General features: G+C 30.0%; 1 protein-coding gene across 1 annotated transcript; it reads left to right on the forward strand.

Moving 5' to 3' along the window:
* The first annotated feature begins 7,947 nt into the window (after window positions 1-7,947).
* On the forward strand, window positions 7,948-19,013 carry LOC655397 (uncharacterized). Its single transcript, XM_008201454.3, has 11 exons — window positions 7,948-8,132; window positions 8,180-8,370; window positions 8,416-8,547; window positions 8,593-8,835; window positions 8,885-9,062; window positions 16,461-16,504; window positions 16,666-16,732; window positions 16,778-17,052; window positions 17,099-17,261; window positions 18,218-18,354; window positions 18,404-19,013. Exons 1-11 carry the CDS (start codon window positions 8,072-8,074, stop codon window positions 18,596-18,598), a joined length of 1,686 nt encoding a protein of 561 aa, XP_008199676.2. The 5' UTR covers window positions 7,948-8,071; the 3' UTR covers window positions 18,599-19,013.
* Window positions 19,014-19,490: the final 477 nt, after the last annotated feature.

The following is a 19,490-nucleotide window of genomic DNA, read 5'->3' on the forward strand; positions in this document are numbered from 1 at the left end:
TGTAAATGCTAGGTATTAAATGCTATAGTACATTTAGGACCGATTTATACAGGCTGTTCGCGAAGTTGAGCCGTTTCTTTTAACACGTTCTTTTTTAACTATTCTTAATAGTTTTAGCCTAAATCGTCTTAACAAAATGTTTTAATAACAGAGATAATTCTAAGTTTTCCTAAAATTTTGAGTCCGGCCCTGTCTAACTGCCGTTTTGAGTTGAGAGCTTCAAAATAATCTGCCTTATTAATTGTGGATACCAAATTTTCGAAAATGATCCTTTTATTGCTATATTTTCATACTCTAGGTATACTTTGAATGCCGCAGCTGCATTCTGATAGCACTGCCCATACAATTTCATGAAATCTGTAAGATTATTTTTATTGTATTAGTGAGCCTTTCCGACTAATTAGATGACAATTTTTACAGTTTTTGTTGATGACGCCAATGGTCCTTTGATTTTTTATATGAACAGGGTCGGCTTAAAAAATTAAAAAAAAAGAAGTCATTGTATCTTCGTTATCATTAACATTTTACTAGGGTGTTTAAGGCTAAAACTCTTAAGGACAATGCAGACTAGCACCTCTTAAAAGGAACACCTCAACTTCGCGAACATCCTGTAGAAGCGTCATTAATTTAATCCGCAATTAAATGCGTGATTAACTGATCACGTGACCAAATTGAAGCAATTTTGTTGGTCTATTGGCGTTGTTACCTTTTAACGACGAATTAAAATTTAATGAAGCTTTATATAAACCGGCCTATAATAAATTATTTGCTAAGTTAAAATATTGTATCTACTAGGTAAAGTAATGCTATATCCCATTTCAGTTCATAGTAGATTTTTGCAACAACGCATTTGTATTTTTTTGCATGTAATGGAGCACAAATTGAGAATTTCTGGTGGGAGAAACTCTCAATTTGTGCTTTATTTTTTACTCCAAAAAATTCAAATGGGCTGTTGCAATCCTACTATGAACTGAAATGGAATATACCTAGGTGGTAATGTATTTTTAAATAAGATTTGCTCAGAAATAATAGTAATAGCACTTAGAAAACTCTGTACCTACCTATTAAATATTAAATACCCACTTGTCAAGCTAAATATTTATTTGATGAGCTTGACATGGACCAAAAACAATTTTTGACGTAAAGATCCATCTCTTTAAAGAGCGTTTACGATCTTTTACCTAGCATGTACTATTTTTACGTAGCGATAATTATTTTTACTAATTAGAGTTCACATTTTTACCTAGAGTTTATGATTTTTACTTAGGAAGTAAGTACTATACTTATAGTATTTAAAATGAAATTGCTTAGTGTTTATTTTTTTATCGAAATAAATCTAATAATTAAAAAAATTAATCGATTTTATCACTGGTGATCAGCATTGTCTTTTTTTTGTTTAAATTAAAAATAAAATTACAATAATATTTAATAATTTGTGAACCTCTAAAATTTTGACACTCTACTTATTAATTATTTTTATTCCAAAACCAAAATTGATTCAAAAAATTATTAAATAAGTTTAAAAACAGTGTCCTTTTTGAATAAAAAATTATTACGCCCACTCGGATAAGTCAAATAACGTATTCGTTAAATATCAGAAAAAATTGTTTAAAATGTGTAATGTGTTGATAGTAAACTACTTTAAACAAAAACAAAAGAAAAAGAAATGACACCAAAACATTTGGTTTTGACGAAAATAATTAATGAACTTTGGCGCAGCCTAATTTTTATTAAACGGTGCAACTTGGTATAGAGGTAAATTGAAAGGTGTGTTAAATTAAAATTATGAATAATCCTTTATAAATGTGTTTCTTTTTGTTGATATTTTTTCATCATTATCACAGCTGCGCTAATTTATAGCAATTACAGATATACTCCTTACTGTAAACATCAATAATAACTACGGAAATCACTAGTCACCAATCAATACGGCTTTGAGAAGGATTTTATGATTTAATTGTAAATACAGATAGTTTATTTTTTTTATGTAAAACTGTAGAAGTCTACAGTCTTTGGTATGTGGCACTTATCCTTATTACATATTCTTATGCGGATATTGGAATAAACCATAATACAACAAAAATTAACTCATTTTATTCATATGTATCTCCCCTTAATTTTTTGCATCTATGCACTTTTGTTTCCTCGACATTGCCCTTGCAGGCCGTATAAGATAACGAGAGTCTGTAAGTAGGTAAGTATAAACTACCAGTTATTAAACTTATTTAAATCTTTAATTGTAATACTTTAAACCCTTATAAAAAACTGTCTAAAACGATTTAATCTTTAAATAATTAATTTAGTATTATAATTAATATTTGACAACAATAAATAACAATATTATAACTGTAGCTTGTATCTACATTATTTGTGAAGCGTCTGTGGGTTTGTTTAGCCAGCAACTTTCTATACTCGCGTGTAAGAAATGTTCCGAACTTTTTGTGTTTGAATACGCAATACTTAAAAAAATACTGACATAACGAACAATCACATACATAGTACATACATTTTTTCAATAAACGTTTAAAAAAACATGGTTTATTGTATTTTCATTTATCTATAAATCTGGAAAATTAACAATAAACTGTGTTGTCCATTATACTCGCAATTTTTCTTTTGACCAGCTACGGTACGATCTTAGTGACCATCTTTTACGTATGAGACATCCCCTTTTTTGTCATTTGTGACCCCATTTGTGGATATTACTCTTAAAACGCATACCAAAATACGAAAATATCTTTCTGTTCTTGTTGTATTTTACAACGTACGATTATTTTTTATTTATTTTTCTGAATAATTTGCATGAAAACACTTAATTTGCAACCAGTTCACAAAGAATTTATAAAATACGAAAAGAACGAAAAAATAATAATTCCCTCTATGTAAAATTCCCAATATTTTTCTAGCGATTTTATTTTATTCACACTTTGTTTTATTAAATTGCTTATAGTTAACAGAATGATAAGGAGTATATCAATATGAATTTTGCTTTTGGTTCAGTCAGTACTTGTATTTACACCGGTGCTCTTTACATGAAAACGATTTAGAAAACAATTTTTTTTATTTATAATCTATTTTGCTTATTTAAAGCAAGCAGGAGCGTGTAAAAATCAAACTTTCAAAAACGCATTTTTTAAAGTGTTCATGGCTACAACAATAACTCAAGAAACGTGAAGATAAATGGCAACTTTTTAATAATTTTTTATGACAACGAAAGGTATACTGATTTCATGTTACATTATTTCCAATTTTTGTTATATTCATATCAGGATTTATGATTTCAAAGTGTACCAACCAAAAACTATAACAAGATAAAATATTTTTTAACTCAAATAAATTATGATAAAACTCAGATTTTTTTATTTAAAAAAACCTAAATATCTAAAAACAGCTTATCCGGCATTTTGACAATTACTTATCGCTAGGAAAATTATAGTTTTTATAAAATAAGTGCAAAACCTACTTTACGTACATTATGATAAGGACTTGCAATAATATGTTTCCGTCATTATTTCAAAAAAAAAAATGTTCCTAGCTCCCAAATAATACCATTTGTTTGAATTTTTAATTTCTATTTAATTATTAATAATTTCCGAGGGAATATGGAAGCAAACTCTTTTTGTGGGTAAATTATTTACTTTACTAACAAACTAATTCGTACATCATCGAGTTTTTTTGTGTTAAAAGATTATGCACTAAAATTGACTTTTAATAATCCAATAATATTTTTTTTAAATAAATTATTTAAGTCCAAACTCATACAAAGATTTGCCGAACTTGGCTGAAATGGTTGTATCCATTTTTTTTAGTTTTGGTAAATTTACAAATCTAATAAAATCTGGATTTAGCATTAGAAGTACGCTGTTAGAAATACACCACATTTAACTCACCCCGTATACAAGGTGTATCAGAAATACGTGTCTTAATTTTAACAGGTAACAGAACTCAACAAATAAAACATCTTTCCTATTTGTAATTTTTCAATAAAAAATTTGCAAATTTACTTAAAATTTAATTATTAAACAATGACCAACTCGTTTGCACAAAAGAAAGGAGGAAAACGGTGAAAATTATTAATAAGAATTTTGCAAAACGTTATATAGAAAAGTTGTTGTATTTGATGAGTTTTATTATGTGTTAAAATTAACACACGTATTTCTAATACACCCTGTATAAATCTGCAAAACTGGTATCATTGATTAATTATATTTTTTTCTTGGTAATTTATTTTGCACCGTGTATAAATCCAGCTTTCAAAAACGCGCGTTTTTTAAAATGCCTATGGCAACATCAATAACCCAAAAAACGTGAAACCTTTTTAATGATTTTTTGATATAATGACCATGAATTCCATGACAACGAAAAAGGTATACTGAACTCACATTACATTATTTTCAATTTTTGTTATATTCATATCAGGATTTATAATTTCAAAGTGTACCAATAAAAAAATAACGTAAAGTATTCTGAATAACTGGTCCTTACACCATTTGCTCTATGTCGCGTGTTTTAAAGACCTCAATATCCAGTTATACTTTAATATACTATTTTGTTAGAGCAAATAGGTTATAACAGTGAAAAATTAACCCATCTCCACACACATTCGACGCTACTGATAATAGCCATAGTTAGGAATTAATTGTTAGTGCTTGTAAGAATGGCAGTATCTAAGCAACCATACTTACCCTTTTAATCCTTATTATTCTAACTTATTAGCGCACAGCAAATTTTGTTTTAATTTTCAATTATTTTTATTTAGAAGACGGACATTGATTACAATTTTCTTTGTATGAGTTCTTCTTATAGTCAGTCACCTGTTAGTAGATTTTTATTATAAAACATAGGTAAACAGGTTATATCAGGACTACTCTGTATTTGAGAAAGTACCAATAAAATATCTTTCAAAAAGTTTTTGTTTAAATTACAAATTTCAAATTACGCTTTCTAATTTAAAAGTAATAAATTAATAATACTTTCTGAAAAGCAATATTGGGAAATGAGTAAGTTTAGTCGGCCATTTACCATTAAACTTCATAACCAAAGTAATTTTAAATTTATTAAAAATATTACCTCCTCCAATAGTGAACAATTGAATTTAACTTAAAAAGTAGGATTTTGTGGTTCCAGGGTCTTTACCACTAATAACATTTGCTCGCCTTTTTTAAAGTAAAAAGGTCTCGTGAATGCCTTGTTTCCCACCCAATTCTGTTTGTTGAAAAATAATTTATACAGTAAAGATTTGATTTTGCTGACCCAAGGCCTTTCCCTCGGCTTTTCCATTTAACTGCTAGTAATGCTTAACATGATTTTTCCTAAATCAAACATTTGCTAAATCGTGATATTATGTGATGTACAGCGAAATAAAATCCTCATTGCACTCGTTTATTCACTTTTTGTTAAATCAAAAAATAATTGCATTTGAATTCATAATCTATTTTTTTTCTTTGAATGCTTTGTAAAAGTGTACAAACACACAAAACGTTTTAAGATTAAAGTAGTCTAATTGTTATTTATTATATTATTGACGAGAACGTCATTTTATTATCATTAGAGTAACGAGTGAACAGAGAACATCACCAAAGTCCCAAAAGAATTTTTTGGGTATTGTTTAGCAATGTCTTCTCCACTTCATTAATGCTATACTATACTATACTAAGTAATGTTTAATTAATTTCTTCGAAATCTTAGATGGTACACCCCGTATACATCACATCGCGGTAAGTTTGAAACCCATATATCTACTTATTACATTTGAATACAAATCAGCATTCCACATTTAATGCTTTTCGCTATTATTTTTGAAATTATTCATTTAATCAACTCATATTTTAGATGTATAGGGTGCTTCATGGATGTCCGAATAGGCGATCTTCGAACCTAAGAGGTTTAGAGAGTAATGAGTGACACATTTTCGGGTCCGTTTTCTTGAGAAAATAATTTTGGTCAAAACCGCATCCCGCTATCGTCTTTTGTTTTCGACTTACAAACAAAATTTGACATTTTAGTTAAATCTTAAAAAGTTCATATCTTTCTTATTATAAAAGATACACATTTGAAACAAAGACATTATGCAGACACTTTTTTACAGAGAATTTAATAATGCTATCAGCGATTTTTTTAACCATAACATAAAGTTAAAGTTAAATTTTTATAAATAGGAATCGTAGGCGGCTGTGATATTTTTGATAACCTTATTTTTTTCTGGCTAGATACGTCTATTTGTGTAATATATAATTTTTAAATATTTAAGAAAAAACAAAACATTTCCCATTTTGTTTATAGTAGGCCATGAAAAAATTTTGGATTTTCAATAAAAACTATGAGAATTGTATTACTTAACAAGTATTTATAATTTAATAATTTTTAAAATCCTAATTCATTTAAAAACAGCATAATAAATAATTATTAGATCAAATATTTGTGATTAATAAAAACTATTTGTTTTTAGATTTAAAATGGCAAGCTTACATTGTCATTCTATTTTCTAATTAAACATGAAATGTCGGAAAAAAGAAAAATTTTATTCATTGTATGATTGCTTGTCAATAAAATTTTATTTTACAAAAAAATGTCAATACAAACACCAAAATCAAATCCCATCTGCGGTAAAAAAATACATAACATTATCCGTCCTCCGACCTACATTGCACTTTACTAAATCATAAAAAAAGTGTCATCAAATGGTAGTGACACAAGGTTTTTAATTTTATGCACTTTTTTTATGTAATTAAAATCTGCGATGATCTTATATTTGTTCGATTGAAAATAGCTTATTTTGATAATTTCACATTTTTTACTTTAATAACCGTCCACAAAATTTTTAGATTATTCACACTTTTTGTGAAATAATTTTTCCATTGCTAACTACTTTCAAATATTTTAAATATATATTTTTTATCAAAAATATTTAAAATATCAATCTATATTTTATATTGTTTTCATTTCAGAAAAAAATAAGCTTTTCGAAAACGTCATAGCCAACTATGATTCTCATTTAAAAAATACAACTTTATGTTATTACAGCTAAACGAATGATTGAAAAAAACCGCTGATAACATTTTTAAATTCTCTGTAAAAAAGTGTTATTGTTTCAAATGTGTATCTTTTATAATAAGAAAGATATGATTTTTTTTAGATTTCGCTAAAATGTCAACTTTTGCTTATAAGTCAAAAACTAACCAAAATTATTAAAAACGGACCCGAGAATGTGTCACTCGTTTTTCTCTAAACCTCTTAGTGTCGGAGATCGCCTATTCAGACATGCAAAATGCAGCACCCTGTACGCCCCGTATACATCACATCGCTGTATGTTTGAAACCCGTATATCTAGGTATACTTAGTACATTTCAAGACAAATCAGCATTCCGAATTTAATGCTTTTCGTGAAATTATTCATTTAATCAACTCATATGTGAATTAATGGCAACCTTTATTGGCTAAGATATAGGCGACATGGTTTACTTACATACTAACTTCTCCGCCTATGTGCATAATACATGGTGCATCCACAATGCAACATGTTTTACAGTGAAAGCAGTCTCAAATATCGGATTCACTTTGAATTAATGTAAACAGTTGCGTATTTAAAAATATTCCATTCGTCGACGTAATGTTTAGCAAGTGCCTTTTATTATACTTTTATGAAGCCAAAACTGGCATAAACACAATTTTGCATAGGCTATTTTATGACGCGTCACATAGATACCCAAAAAATTAATTGCAAATACCTAAAGTCATTAGCCCGACAAATACACCTTAGAATGCAAAATTTCGGTATAAATTATTCAAGAATTATTTAATTCTTTTCCTACATTTGGGGAATAATAACCTTTGATAGTCGCACAATAAATTCGCTAGCCCAAAACTGAAGTGTAATTCAACATCGTCTAGTAGTAGAAGATTGACGATGACCTTAGCTTTCCGAAACAATAGAAAAAAATGTTTATAATGACTTTCATTATTTAAAAATATGATAATTCCCAGGTCGTCGACAAATGCAGTAAAGCGACCGTAGTTTGTAAGTACACGAGGTAGTGGTAACTATCAGAGCCAAATTTCAAAGTGCATCAAAATGGCTCTGCTGTTGAAAAAAATGTTCCAAGGCTATTTCTGGCTATTTACCGAAAAACCTGGTAGGGTGTAACCAAGCCACTATTTGTTTTTACAAAAATTGTTGCAGACCCGCGAAGTGATGGATTTTTTCTCATGTCGTCTCCCCTACAACCCGTTTTAATCGGCGTCGCCTACTTGTACTTGATTTATAAAATTCTCCCGAAATTGATGGAAAAACGGCCGCCGTTCAAGCTAGACAGTGTGCTGATTGTGTTCAACTTGACCCAGGTTTTGATAAATGCGTACATTTGCTTCTACGTAAGTGGAATAAAAATCACGACGTGTTTTACAATTCCGTTACAGGCGGGCTTGGAGATCATGAAACTTAACTGGCTTTGTGCCCCTATTGACTACAGCATAACGCCCCACAATATGTTCATCATGAGACTGGTTTATTTGTATTTTCTGACGAAAATTGCCGATCTGATGGACACGGTAACTTTGCTGCGTAAAATAATCTGAGGCGATTGATTATTTTAGATATTTTTCCTACTTCGGGGAAAAACGAACCAGGTGTCGTTCCTCCACGTTTACCACCATTTCGGGATGATTGGGCTGAGCTGGACTGGGGTGAAATTTTTGGGGGGCGGGCATAGCATTTTCCTGGGGTTTGTTAACACGTTTGTTCACACTGTTATGTACTTTTATTACTTGCTGACGATCTGGAAGCCGGAGTACAAGGGGAACATTTGGTGGAAGAAACACATCACACATCTACAGCTCGTAGGTTTGATTTAAATTCGGTCCAAGTCAATTGTATTTGAAATTTCAGATCCAGTTTGTTTTCTTCTTCTTCATCTACGGACAACTGCTGTTTAAGCCCGACTGTGCCTATCCGAAAATTGCGTCTTACATGGTGGTGCCCCAGAGCCTGTTTATGATCGCACTCTTTAGCGACTTCTATTGGAGGGCTTATATCAAACCGAAGAAGAGTTCCAAAGTTGCAGTGAGTTAGGACTTGATAGTGTAATTTTCTATTTCTCTAAATTTTTTATAATAAATTGTAAGAAAAACCAATTCAGACTTGTTATTACCGGGTTATCTATTTGCATTATGCTGAATAATTTTTTATGCGGTGCAAAGTCCACAAGTACTCCACATAATTCGCGTTTTTATTTTGACCTTAATCTTCGTTTATGTCAAATCCGTGTCAGTACTTTCTAGTAAAACGGCACCAGCTTTAGGTCATTTCACCAAAGAATTATATCACAAGTTCATTATCACTATCCCCACTTTCTCTTCTCTTTGCTAAAACCGCGCGAGACTTGAGAGATGAGTGTGCCAGTGACACACTTTAGTGAATGTTGTATCAGGTACCGTTCGGTTCATACACATTTATTTTGTCTGCAATAATCTTCTTCTCCTGCCAGTAAATCAGTAAAACGATTTGAACTCACATAAAGTGTCTTAGACAGCAGCTATCAACTTATTTATTCTGCTAAAAGAGATAGTCGCGCTGAATTCCGTTCCAATCAATGAAGTACTTTCTCTGGATCATGAAGCAGGTTACTATGTTTAACGCGTTTGATTGATTACCTACATCTTGAGGAGATGTAGGTACCGTTCAAATGTCTTAGCGATATATGACCGATTTCATTTATTATTGTTATTTTATTTGCTATTAAGAGGCTGTGTACGACTTTGGAGAAAACTCGTATAAAAATAGATTTTTTGGCACATAAACACAAAATCAGTTAAAAACAGTTTTCAGAAAAAAATTTGTATTTAAAAGATGCACTAAAAAGTAAAATATCATGTTTTTCTATCAGAGGAGAATATTTTTGTTTACAAATTAGGATCTTGAAATTTATAAAAGCTTTGGGAACCGTGCTCAATTTAAAAAAGTAACTCTGTAATGCCGTATTGTTATGTCTTATGATTATGACCGTTTCCAAAGCTATTATAAATGTTAAAATCTCATTTTGTAAGTAAATTTATTCTCCTCTGATAAAAAAAACATTATTTCTTACGTTTTAGTGCATCTTTGAAATAAAAGTTTTTTTTAAAAAAATTTTTAATTATTTTATTTATTGCTTTTTAGTCTTTACTTATTCTAAACGTCTTTTTCTCTGAGATTAAGTTTCGCCGTATTACTATAACATCATTATTTTGCTGATCTGTGCAAACTTGTTTAGTGGTATGTGATAAAAAACAGCTGTTAGCATTGAAAGCACGTCCTAACCTCTGTTCTGTGTCTATACTCTATCGTACAAGATAAAAGAATTTAAAAAAAATAGCGACATTTTTATGTAGCAAAAGGTAATGAAAATGATTAGGAATTAATGACCAACATACTGTTAATGTTGGTATAAGTTACGGTATGTACACATCAAAAACTCATTTGTATAATAACCTACAACTTTAAAACCCCATTTAACCCCTTTAAGGGGTATTTAACCACATAGGTTTGCATTGCCACGCAAATTAAGTAAGTATGCAAAATTCCAATTCATTGGCACAACGGGAACCCTTTCAAATTTGGCTCCAAAAATATAAAACAGACAGACATACAACATAACAAGTTAAATAAAAGCTTTTACAAAGAACCTAATAAAACACTTATAAGTATGTACCTCGGATTCTTAAGGAATGCGATAATTGATAAATATTCAAATTACAAAAAATTATTTGACTTGTCACACTTATTCAAGGTTTTTCCAATTTTTATTGACATTTATTTTTGGTGAATTTAAGTTGCACGGTTTCCCTAGTGTGTCTTACGTGTTACGTTTATTGTTACTTTGATTGAACGGAAGAACCAGAATTTTACAGTGACAAATCAGAAAAATAGAGGGGTTCTGAACTGACAAAAATTTAGAATTAAATAATTTTAATAATGAGGTGTACTGTTTGTAGATCTACATTTCCTTCATATTCTGATGTTTTGTTTTGCAAGAAAACATTCAGGTTTCCCTGCATCGTCACACACAATTCAGTTCTTCTTTAATAAAAAAAAACAATTGTTCAGAGTGAAGTAATAATTACGCTTCAAAATTTTCTGTAAAACATTTTTGACGTATAATGGCTATTTGGAGACCAAGAGAGGAAAGACATGTATTGTCTTCCGGAGAAGAATTAATGTAAGTAATCATTTAAGGGGGAGAAGCAGCATTTGTTATACGTATGATTTTTTCGACGGATTATAGTATGAAAAATATCATTTTATTGACGATGTTGGGTTCAATATAGGCCACAGTGTATTACTTTACGAACGATTGCAGAAAGAAAAGCTAATATTGATTTCTTGTAGAAAGTAAAACTATTGTAAATAAAAAGTAAACTGCTGAATCCATAGATTTACTGACAAAAAAAGTCCTTCGACTATATTTTCTTTTTTAATTTTTTACAAGGAGCACAATAGAATGCAACTGAAGGGAGCTGTGGATTTGTTCGCTAAATTTACTGATGAAATCATGGATAGGGTATCCCAAGTTGGGCCGCCCACCAAAAAATAAATAAGTTTTCTAGTTGCACTGGAAAATAATGTTACCGCCTCTACGTACGAGTATTTGACAAACTAAAGACAATTTTGATTCGTTAAGTTGGAAAAAAATACCTAAATAAAAAAATTAAATTAATTTATTTTTGCTTTGAGTTATGATCTTTCCTTTAGCCTCTAAACCGGTCAATAAAAGAAGAGCCTAAAATTCATTTGCGTAATTTTACAGGAATGAAGGTCATATTTTAGTATTTTAACCATCAACCCAGTTTTCCCAAGTCAGTACGAGTATATTTCGGTATTATTATATTTTGATTTAGGAATTTTTTTGGATATATTTTAAGACTACAGAGGGTGGATGAGAAATTTTCATACAATAGAGAAATTGATTTCGATAATAAATTCTATTGGCTTATGCAAATGATCGACATCAACTTAAAATAATGTTAATTTTGTTACCTTTTTTCTGGTAGTGTTTCAAACACAGTGGAGTCCGATTACAACGAACTAAATTTGACCTAAAATGTGACCCAATATTCCGTTTATAACGAACATTTCACCGAATTTTGAAGAATAAGAGGTTAATAATAACAAAGCAGCAGGCGAAGTGTTAACTGATGAACAAATTATTGAATTACTAATTAAAAACATTTTAACCAATAAAAAAAATGTTCTTAAAATAATTGCAGTGTGCATTTGATAATTCTGCTAACATTTTCAAAGGAAGTCAAAATAAATCAACTTGCTTTGTCCAAATTTTTACTACTTTTGTTAATTTTTGAGATAGAAAGGGCGCAACCTCCACTTCACCGTCTAAAAATTCGTCCAAAAACGCAATATCAACTAAGTTTGCGTCTTTTGGGTACTTTTTTTCAAAGTTTACATGACTAATTTAGTCGGTGACTTTTGAGCAAATGAAATTCATTAGTATCTGTGCCAAAAAAAAATTAACATTTTTCTATTATTTTTTTTGCTAATTTTTGCTAATTTTAACTCAGTGTAATAGATTTTGAAAAACTAAGCTCAGAGACCAGATTGATTTAAAATTCTTGCCAACTATGAATATTCGGATAATGCAAGTTGTGTTATTTTCACTTTTCTTAAGCTCTGCTATCACCCTAATTTACAATATTTGCACTACTATAAAATTCATACAGTATACATAATACGGTTTTCCAAAGGATTCAGTTTTTTTACAATAGATACTTATTTATTTATTAAAAAAAATTCTACTTATTTCATAAAAATAACTGCTAAAAACCCTTTTTTTAATTTACCGCTTATAGCGAACTTCGGATATAACGAACTGATTTTGATTCATTTTCAGAGTTCGTTATAACCGGACTCTACTGTATGCAAAACAGATGACTCGCTCCTATGAATAACACTCATGTTCGTTCTAACTTGGAATGAAAAATCCAAACGTAAACATACTTTGAAACTGACAATTTTTGCCATATATTTTTAAATGCTTTTTGAAACTTAAGTGGTTGTTACGCTTTCAAACCACACTGAATTATTTTGACCTTTTTTTGGGCAAGTTTTGGAGCGGTCAGGATTAAACTTAACTTGTTGAAGTAATTTTGAAAGATGGATTAAGTATTTAAACATCATGTCACTAAAACATCTAAGGTTTTTGCCAAAACGAATGCGACTTCTCTTTGTAAATGAATGTGGGATCGTAGTGGTATTGAAAGTTTGCTGTTTCTTTTAAGAAAAAACGAACAATGTTAGTATATAAAAAAATTATTGGTTGCCTGGGTAGATAAAAATTGGTACTTTTCAAAAATTTCATAGAAATAAAATAACTAAATCTGGCAAATTCAAGAACCACCTTTGTAAACACTCTGTATTTTATGAAATATTTCTATAAGTTCTATAACGCCTTGTTAAGTACCAAAAGAACAATGTGTTATTACTAGTAAAAACTGACTGACAAATTGCTCGAAAACTTCCCTCACAAGTTTAAATTCTTTGACAAAACTTAAAAAAACTGAAAAAAAACTGCTAAAATTTGGAATTCTCTTAAATAACGGTGCTAAAACCTAAATTTTTATTCGGGTGACATGTACGTTGTCGGCGCCAGTTGTGAAATTTTAAATGGTAACCACTCATTTTTATTGCATTTTTTGTATTTTTTCAACTTTTAACTTTTTTAAACTGAGTAAACAATAACCAGTAATTAGTTGTCGATACTTATGTACATGTCATAGTTTTTGACATACACCGATTTTTTTGTCGAAATTTTCATTTGCAGAAGTTCATTAAAAAAAATCACAACTCTTGAAGCTTTCGAGATAAAAGTAATAGTATTTTATTTTCTATTGGATAATAAAGAAAGGTTGGAAGAGATCTTCTAAGTTACGGTAGCTCAAGATTGCCTACTGTCCTATTTCCTGATAATTTTTAAGAAAAACCCATTTCAGATTTTGAAATAAAGTAATCGCGAAAAACAATTTCTTTTAGATGAGTTTATGATTTTTTTAATTAAAAATGGCATCACTACTCAGAACCCAATGACGTCCTCAATGCTGTTATAACGTAAAAATTTGGAAATTAATAAATATTCGAGCTAGTAAGTAGTAATTATTATCAAAATGCATTTATTCATTTATGTTACAATTAGTATTTAAAGTATTATAGTAGTTGATGTAAATATCTCGCTTTTTTGATAGGTATGTATTAGTTCGTCCAATTTTTTTATTAATATATCTATTTTTAAATTGCTTAAATTTTCTTTATTGTGACAGTTTACGTTTACTTATCTACCGGTATAAGCTGTTAGCCTAATTATTAGTTGTTCAGAAACTCAATTTTTTTGCTGTCTTTACGGAACAAATATGTTTGCTTGCAAACTACCACCTTAAAGTTGATAATAATACAAATGATGTTCAAACACGTGGGTGTAATAATAATAAATCAGTGAACTGAGTATAGACATAGACTGGAAAAACCATACTACATAATAATGTAAATACATACTGTCTTATCTAAAATGTAGTTTTTTTAATATTCCTCAGTCTTTACCCCACATCATACAGAGTGTTTGTGTTTCAAACACGTCTACTAACCTAATCTTATTTGAAATCACATATGGCGTAAATTAATTGTGGTTTATTTCTGAAATGTTCTTAGATGCACTCAAAAATACGAATTGCATTAACCACTTGACAATGAGTTTCATTTTTAAATACTTACTTAATTATCAAAATTGTTTTTTTACTTTTGATCGTAAATATCAATAATAAAAATAATTCTAAAGGCAATTTTAGCAAAAATGCAAAAACAATACTAAGGACAATGCCGTTTTGGATTAATTTAGTACTTTTCTAACAATTACACACTTGGATAGACAACATGAAAAAATTCACCAGTATGTTTAATTATATTACTCGTACAGCAAAAGTGAATTCTGTGAAATGACGATTTTACAGTTGAAATTGTCAATACTTTTCGCAGAATTTAATCAAATCAAATTATAATGTATACCGTTGTATACAACATTGCATTTTACCGAATTATTTTTTTAAATAAGATTGATAAAATAGTAAAATAGTTATTAACCATTTGATCTCTCATTGAAAGTATGAAGTACTTTAGCTATTATTTTTTTAAGTGCATGAATAATTTATAACAACTAATTTTGAGAGAAAATGCGACGTTTGTGTTTCTTAGTTTTAAAACAGATAATAACGAGTTTTAAATAAATAATATGTGGTGATCGCAATAGAATTTGATCAACAATAAAAATAAATCATTTTCATAACAAATTTTGTTTTTTTGATAATTTTTTTAATTTTTTCAAACTAAAAAAACTGCTAAAGTCTAATAGTAAATGCAAAAATTTATTTATTCATCATTGTGTAAGTCAATGATTAATCATTATTACTTGATATGAAACATAAATGCATTAAAAAATAAAGGAAACTGAAGAAGTTAACAAAATAAGTTTGTAGCTCCAAATATTTTAGAATATGAGTTTAGGAATTTTTTAAAGATTTTCTCGTAATCTACTCGTACACATGCTTCTCAACAACGTATCATTGAGTTGGTGCGCCAGGTTTTGAGCAGCCTGTAGAAGCATAATTTCTGTTAGTAATAGCATATACTCGTACGTTTGGAATATGTTGTTTATTACCTCCTTTTGTAAAACAAATATTCAATGTAAAAGTGTTTCTAAAGTAGAATTGTCAATATTTTGCGATTTCTTTCTTATTTTTATAGTTATTGCCAATTTCTCTTCATTTCTCTTTCATTGTTTTTGTCACCTGTTAAAGTGAATACACGTACAACGTACATTCATTGTAACAGTGATAAATGTTTGTGAAAAGTTGAAAAATTTAAAATTTAAAATTCGTTAAAATATTGACATTATCATTGGCACTAGTTTAGCATCATTAATAATTTTTGCGTCAAAAATTTAAAATACGATTTTGTGTGAAGAAATTAAAGAAAAAACACAGAATTTTGTATTTTTAAAATCTATTTATGTATTATCTAGCAGTTTATAAATATATTTTGTAATATAATATAATTAGTACTTAGCCACATGTTTTAGATGACCCTTTTCCTTGTCACCAGCCTTCATTTTTTTAATATATTGTACTAAATGTATTGTAGTTTTGAAATTGCGCCAACGCAGTAATAGATAACACCGTTTATCTTTTTAATAACAGTTTTAAAAAATAATATGCACTTTTCCCTGCGCTTCTTCTGTTATCGTACGCCCTTGGCAACTTTATGGGCCGCTAAAAGAAAACAGGTCCACCAATAATAAGAAAACGCAAGTGAAAGGAGTGGATAATCGTATCTTCCGTGTCGCGCTTAACTTTTATATGAAAGCTATTGTAAGCTCTTCGTCTCAGTTGTGAATTAGTGTTAGGAAGCAACAGAGCTTAGAAATTATCAGTGACAGTGCCAGGATATATTCTTGTTTCGGAAAACACAAATCTGGTAAGTTCGTAAATTTGATGAAGTCATTAAATTATTCGCCACAATTGGATCGCTGAACTCTAACTTGCTGACACTTGGATCGTATTACTTCTTTCGGAAAAAACATTATTGACCTCAAAACTCAGTCGAGTGGTGTTCGCTAATTTGATTGTTTTTTCTAGTTAATCATGACGTCTTTAATGCACATGGTGGTTGAAAATTATAATGAATTAATGGAATCAAAGCGAGGTGAGTTTTACAATTTTTGTGATTTTAACTAATTTGGAGTTTTAGACCCGGTCGTGGACTCGTGGCTTTTTATGTCATCCCCTGTCCCAGTCGTTACCATTTTGCTAGTCTATTTATACTTCGTATTGAAATTAGGCCCAAAATTGATGGAAAAACGGGAGGCTTTTGACTTGAAGGGTGTTCTTATCGGTTATAACTTGTACCAAGTTCTTTTCAGTACGTGGTTGTGCTGTCAAGCAATGACTGTGAAAAGTGCTTTACCTCATCTCCTCAATCACACTTGTCGTAACCCCTCAACTAACAAGGAATTTCAATTTGCGGTAAACTTTACGAAAAAATTAACCCGAAATAATTTCCATTACACAGCTCGCTAACGGGGCCTGGTGGTACTTTTTTTCAAAAATTGTGGAGCTCCTAGATACGGTTTTCTTCGTTTTGAGGAAGAAACAATCCCAAGTGACTTTTCTGCACGTGTATCACCATTCCTGCACTATGTTTTTTTCGTGGGGATATTTAAAATTTTTACCAGGTGCGTTTTAAAATATTTTTTGTTGGTAACATTTTAAGCCTTCTTATAATGGTATATTATGATACGAGTTTTGTAAGACGCATTTTGCCGCACGCACGAATTTAGAACACGACGAGCGCAGCGAGGAGTGTCATAATAGAGTAAGTGCGACAAAATGCCTTATAAACGAGATATCATACAGTATTTTTTCTACTTCGCACTTTTTGTACCAAATAAATTAATTTCGAAATTTAAGGAATTTTGCGGCAATTGACAACATTTGCGCGCAGACAGTGAAATGGAATTAATAATTTAAACCGTCATTAGTTTATTCGTACGAATGTATTCTGAAAGTGTCCAAGACGTTTTGCAATGTATCCATTATCAAATACGGGCTTTTGTGGCAAATACATACAATTTGAAAATTGCCTTAAGGATAATAAGATCTCAAATTACTTACTTGCACTGGCTTTTGAAGTTATGTTTGTACATTACTCGAAAGGTGTTTGAAAGGGCCACATATCAAGACTGGTACAAAAGCCTCTAAAGGTTCGTATTTGATTAATTTGATTAAATTATGCACTTGAAACAGGTGCCGATTGACACTGACAGTTCTCTCAGATAATTGTCAAAAAACTAGGTTGTCAACATTATCCAACTAAATTACCCTGGTTTTTAGTGTAATTATTAAAGCACTCCGCTGGATATTAGGATACGTAAGTCACAAATCGCGTATCGTAATGACCTCAATACGAAACAGAAGTAGAAAAACACTATTTTAAAACACGTTTCCCATAGCAACGTGTTTTCATTATTTTAAAACACGCTTCCCATAGCAACATGTTTTAAATTAAAATGTTCCAACAAAAAACTCGCATACGCTCGTTGCATAACGACAGCCCTCGACCTTTGAGCTTGTGTTTTTGCACTCGTGTTATTAATTACTATACAACATTGAATAATTGGGTTGATTTCAGGTGAACAAGGAGTTGTTATCGGATTGTTGAACTCTTTCGTTCACGTTGTGATGTACACTTATTATTTGATCGCAGCCTTAGGTCCCAGGTTCCAGAAATATTTGTGGTGGAAGAAATACATGACTTGGATGCAACTGGTTTGTTTCAATGTTTGTGTGTTAAAATAACTAAATTTTTATTTTTTAGACCCAATTCTGCATCATGTTGGCTTATTTAATTTCCATAATTGCAATGGACTGCAAGTTACCCAAAGCTTTAACCTTTTTCTTTGTTGCTAATGTGGTGGTGTTCCTTTATTTGTTTAGCAATTTTTACAGGAAAGCTTATATCAAACCAAAGAGTTCTTTAACCGGAGATGTAAAGACTATCAAAAGCCAATAGCGGGGTGTTGTAGGTGTAGGTTTTTTAAATTGTAAATATAGTCAGGTTATTTTTTATTTATTTTTAAACTATATTTTAAGTGTTGGGAGTCATTTATTACTCCTTTCAAGGATGAGAATTTTTTAATGTTAATGTACGAGAATGTGCCTACTTTCTGTTTACGCCAACAAATCAAGTTCTTAAATAAACATATTTAAAAATTGAATAATTTTATTCACGTAACGGAACTGTATTAAAAAATAATTCGTGTCAAGAGCATTTCTATTTGTCCATATACTGGCAAACAATTAAACCGATTTTTTTAATTTTTAAATTAAATGTCTAATATAGTTCTTAATCGAAGGTACGTGTCTTCAACAGCAAATGTAATGAGTGTATAGTTAGTTCACATTAAAATTTTATTTGTTTTTAATAACAGGGAACATTTTATTAGTATAATTATTAATTACCCATTTTTTGAATATTTGTTATTACACTTGCTCGTCTGATAATGATAACATTATCACCCAAAAGTTATGTTTTTTTACTTTAACAAGCATTTTACGAAGGTAATATTATTTACGATTGTGATAACTTCATAAATTTTCAGGTGTGATAGGCAAAAATATGTACATTAGTATACAGGATGTTTCACATAACTTTACGAGTCTTGCGTCTAATGTACGCACCCAAAAATACAAAAGCCACAAAACACTAAATACAAAAAATAAACATTACCTAAATATTTAATTTTGGAAACCCATGACAGTAGTTGCCAAACTAAACACTGTTTCATTATTCATTATTATTATTCTATTAATAGATGGAATGAAAATTACTAGTATAACAAGTATATAATAAGTTTTATAAACGTCATTTTAGTCTCTAAAAAGACTAGCAAAGCGAGTGTTTC

Source organism: Tribolium castaneum, chromosome 2 (genome assembly GCF_031307605.1).
Source record: "Tribolium castaneum strain GA2 chromosome 2, icTriCast1.1, whole genome shotgun sequence".
NCBI classification, from domain to species: domain Eukaryota; kingdom Metazoa; phylum Arthropoda; class Insecta; order Coleoptera; family Tenebrionidae; genus Tribolium; species Tribolium castaneum.

What these genes read in the sequence shown, in the direction of transcription:
- LOC655397 (XM_008201454.3), top strand. Translation starts at nt 8,072, where the DNA reads ATGGCTCTGCTGTTGAAAAAAATGTTCCAAGGCTATTTCTGGCTATTT. An exon ending in TTTCGGAAAACACAAATCTG is followed by an intron (nt 16,505 to 16,665) that starts GTAAGTTCGTAA and finishes TGTTTTTTCTAG; the next exon opens with TTAATCATGACGTCTTTAAT. An exon ending in ATATTTAAAATTTTTACCAG is followed by an intron (nt 17,262 to 18,217) that starts GTGCGTTTTAAA and finishes GGTTGATTTCAG; the next exon opens with GTGAACAAGGAGTTGTTATC.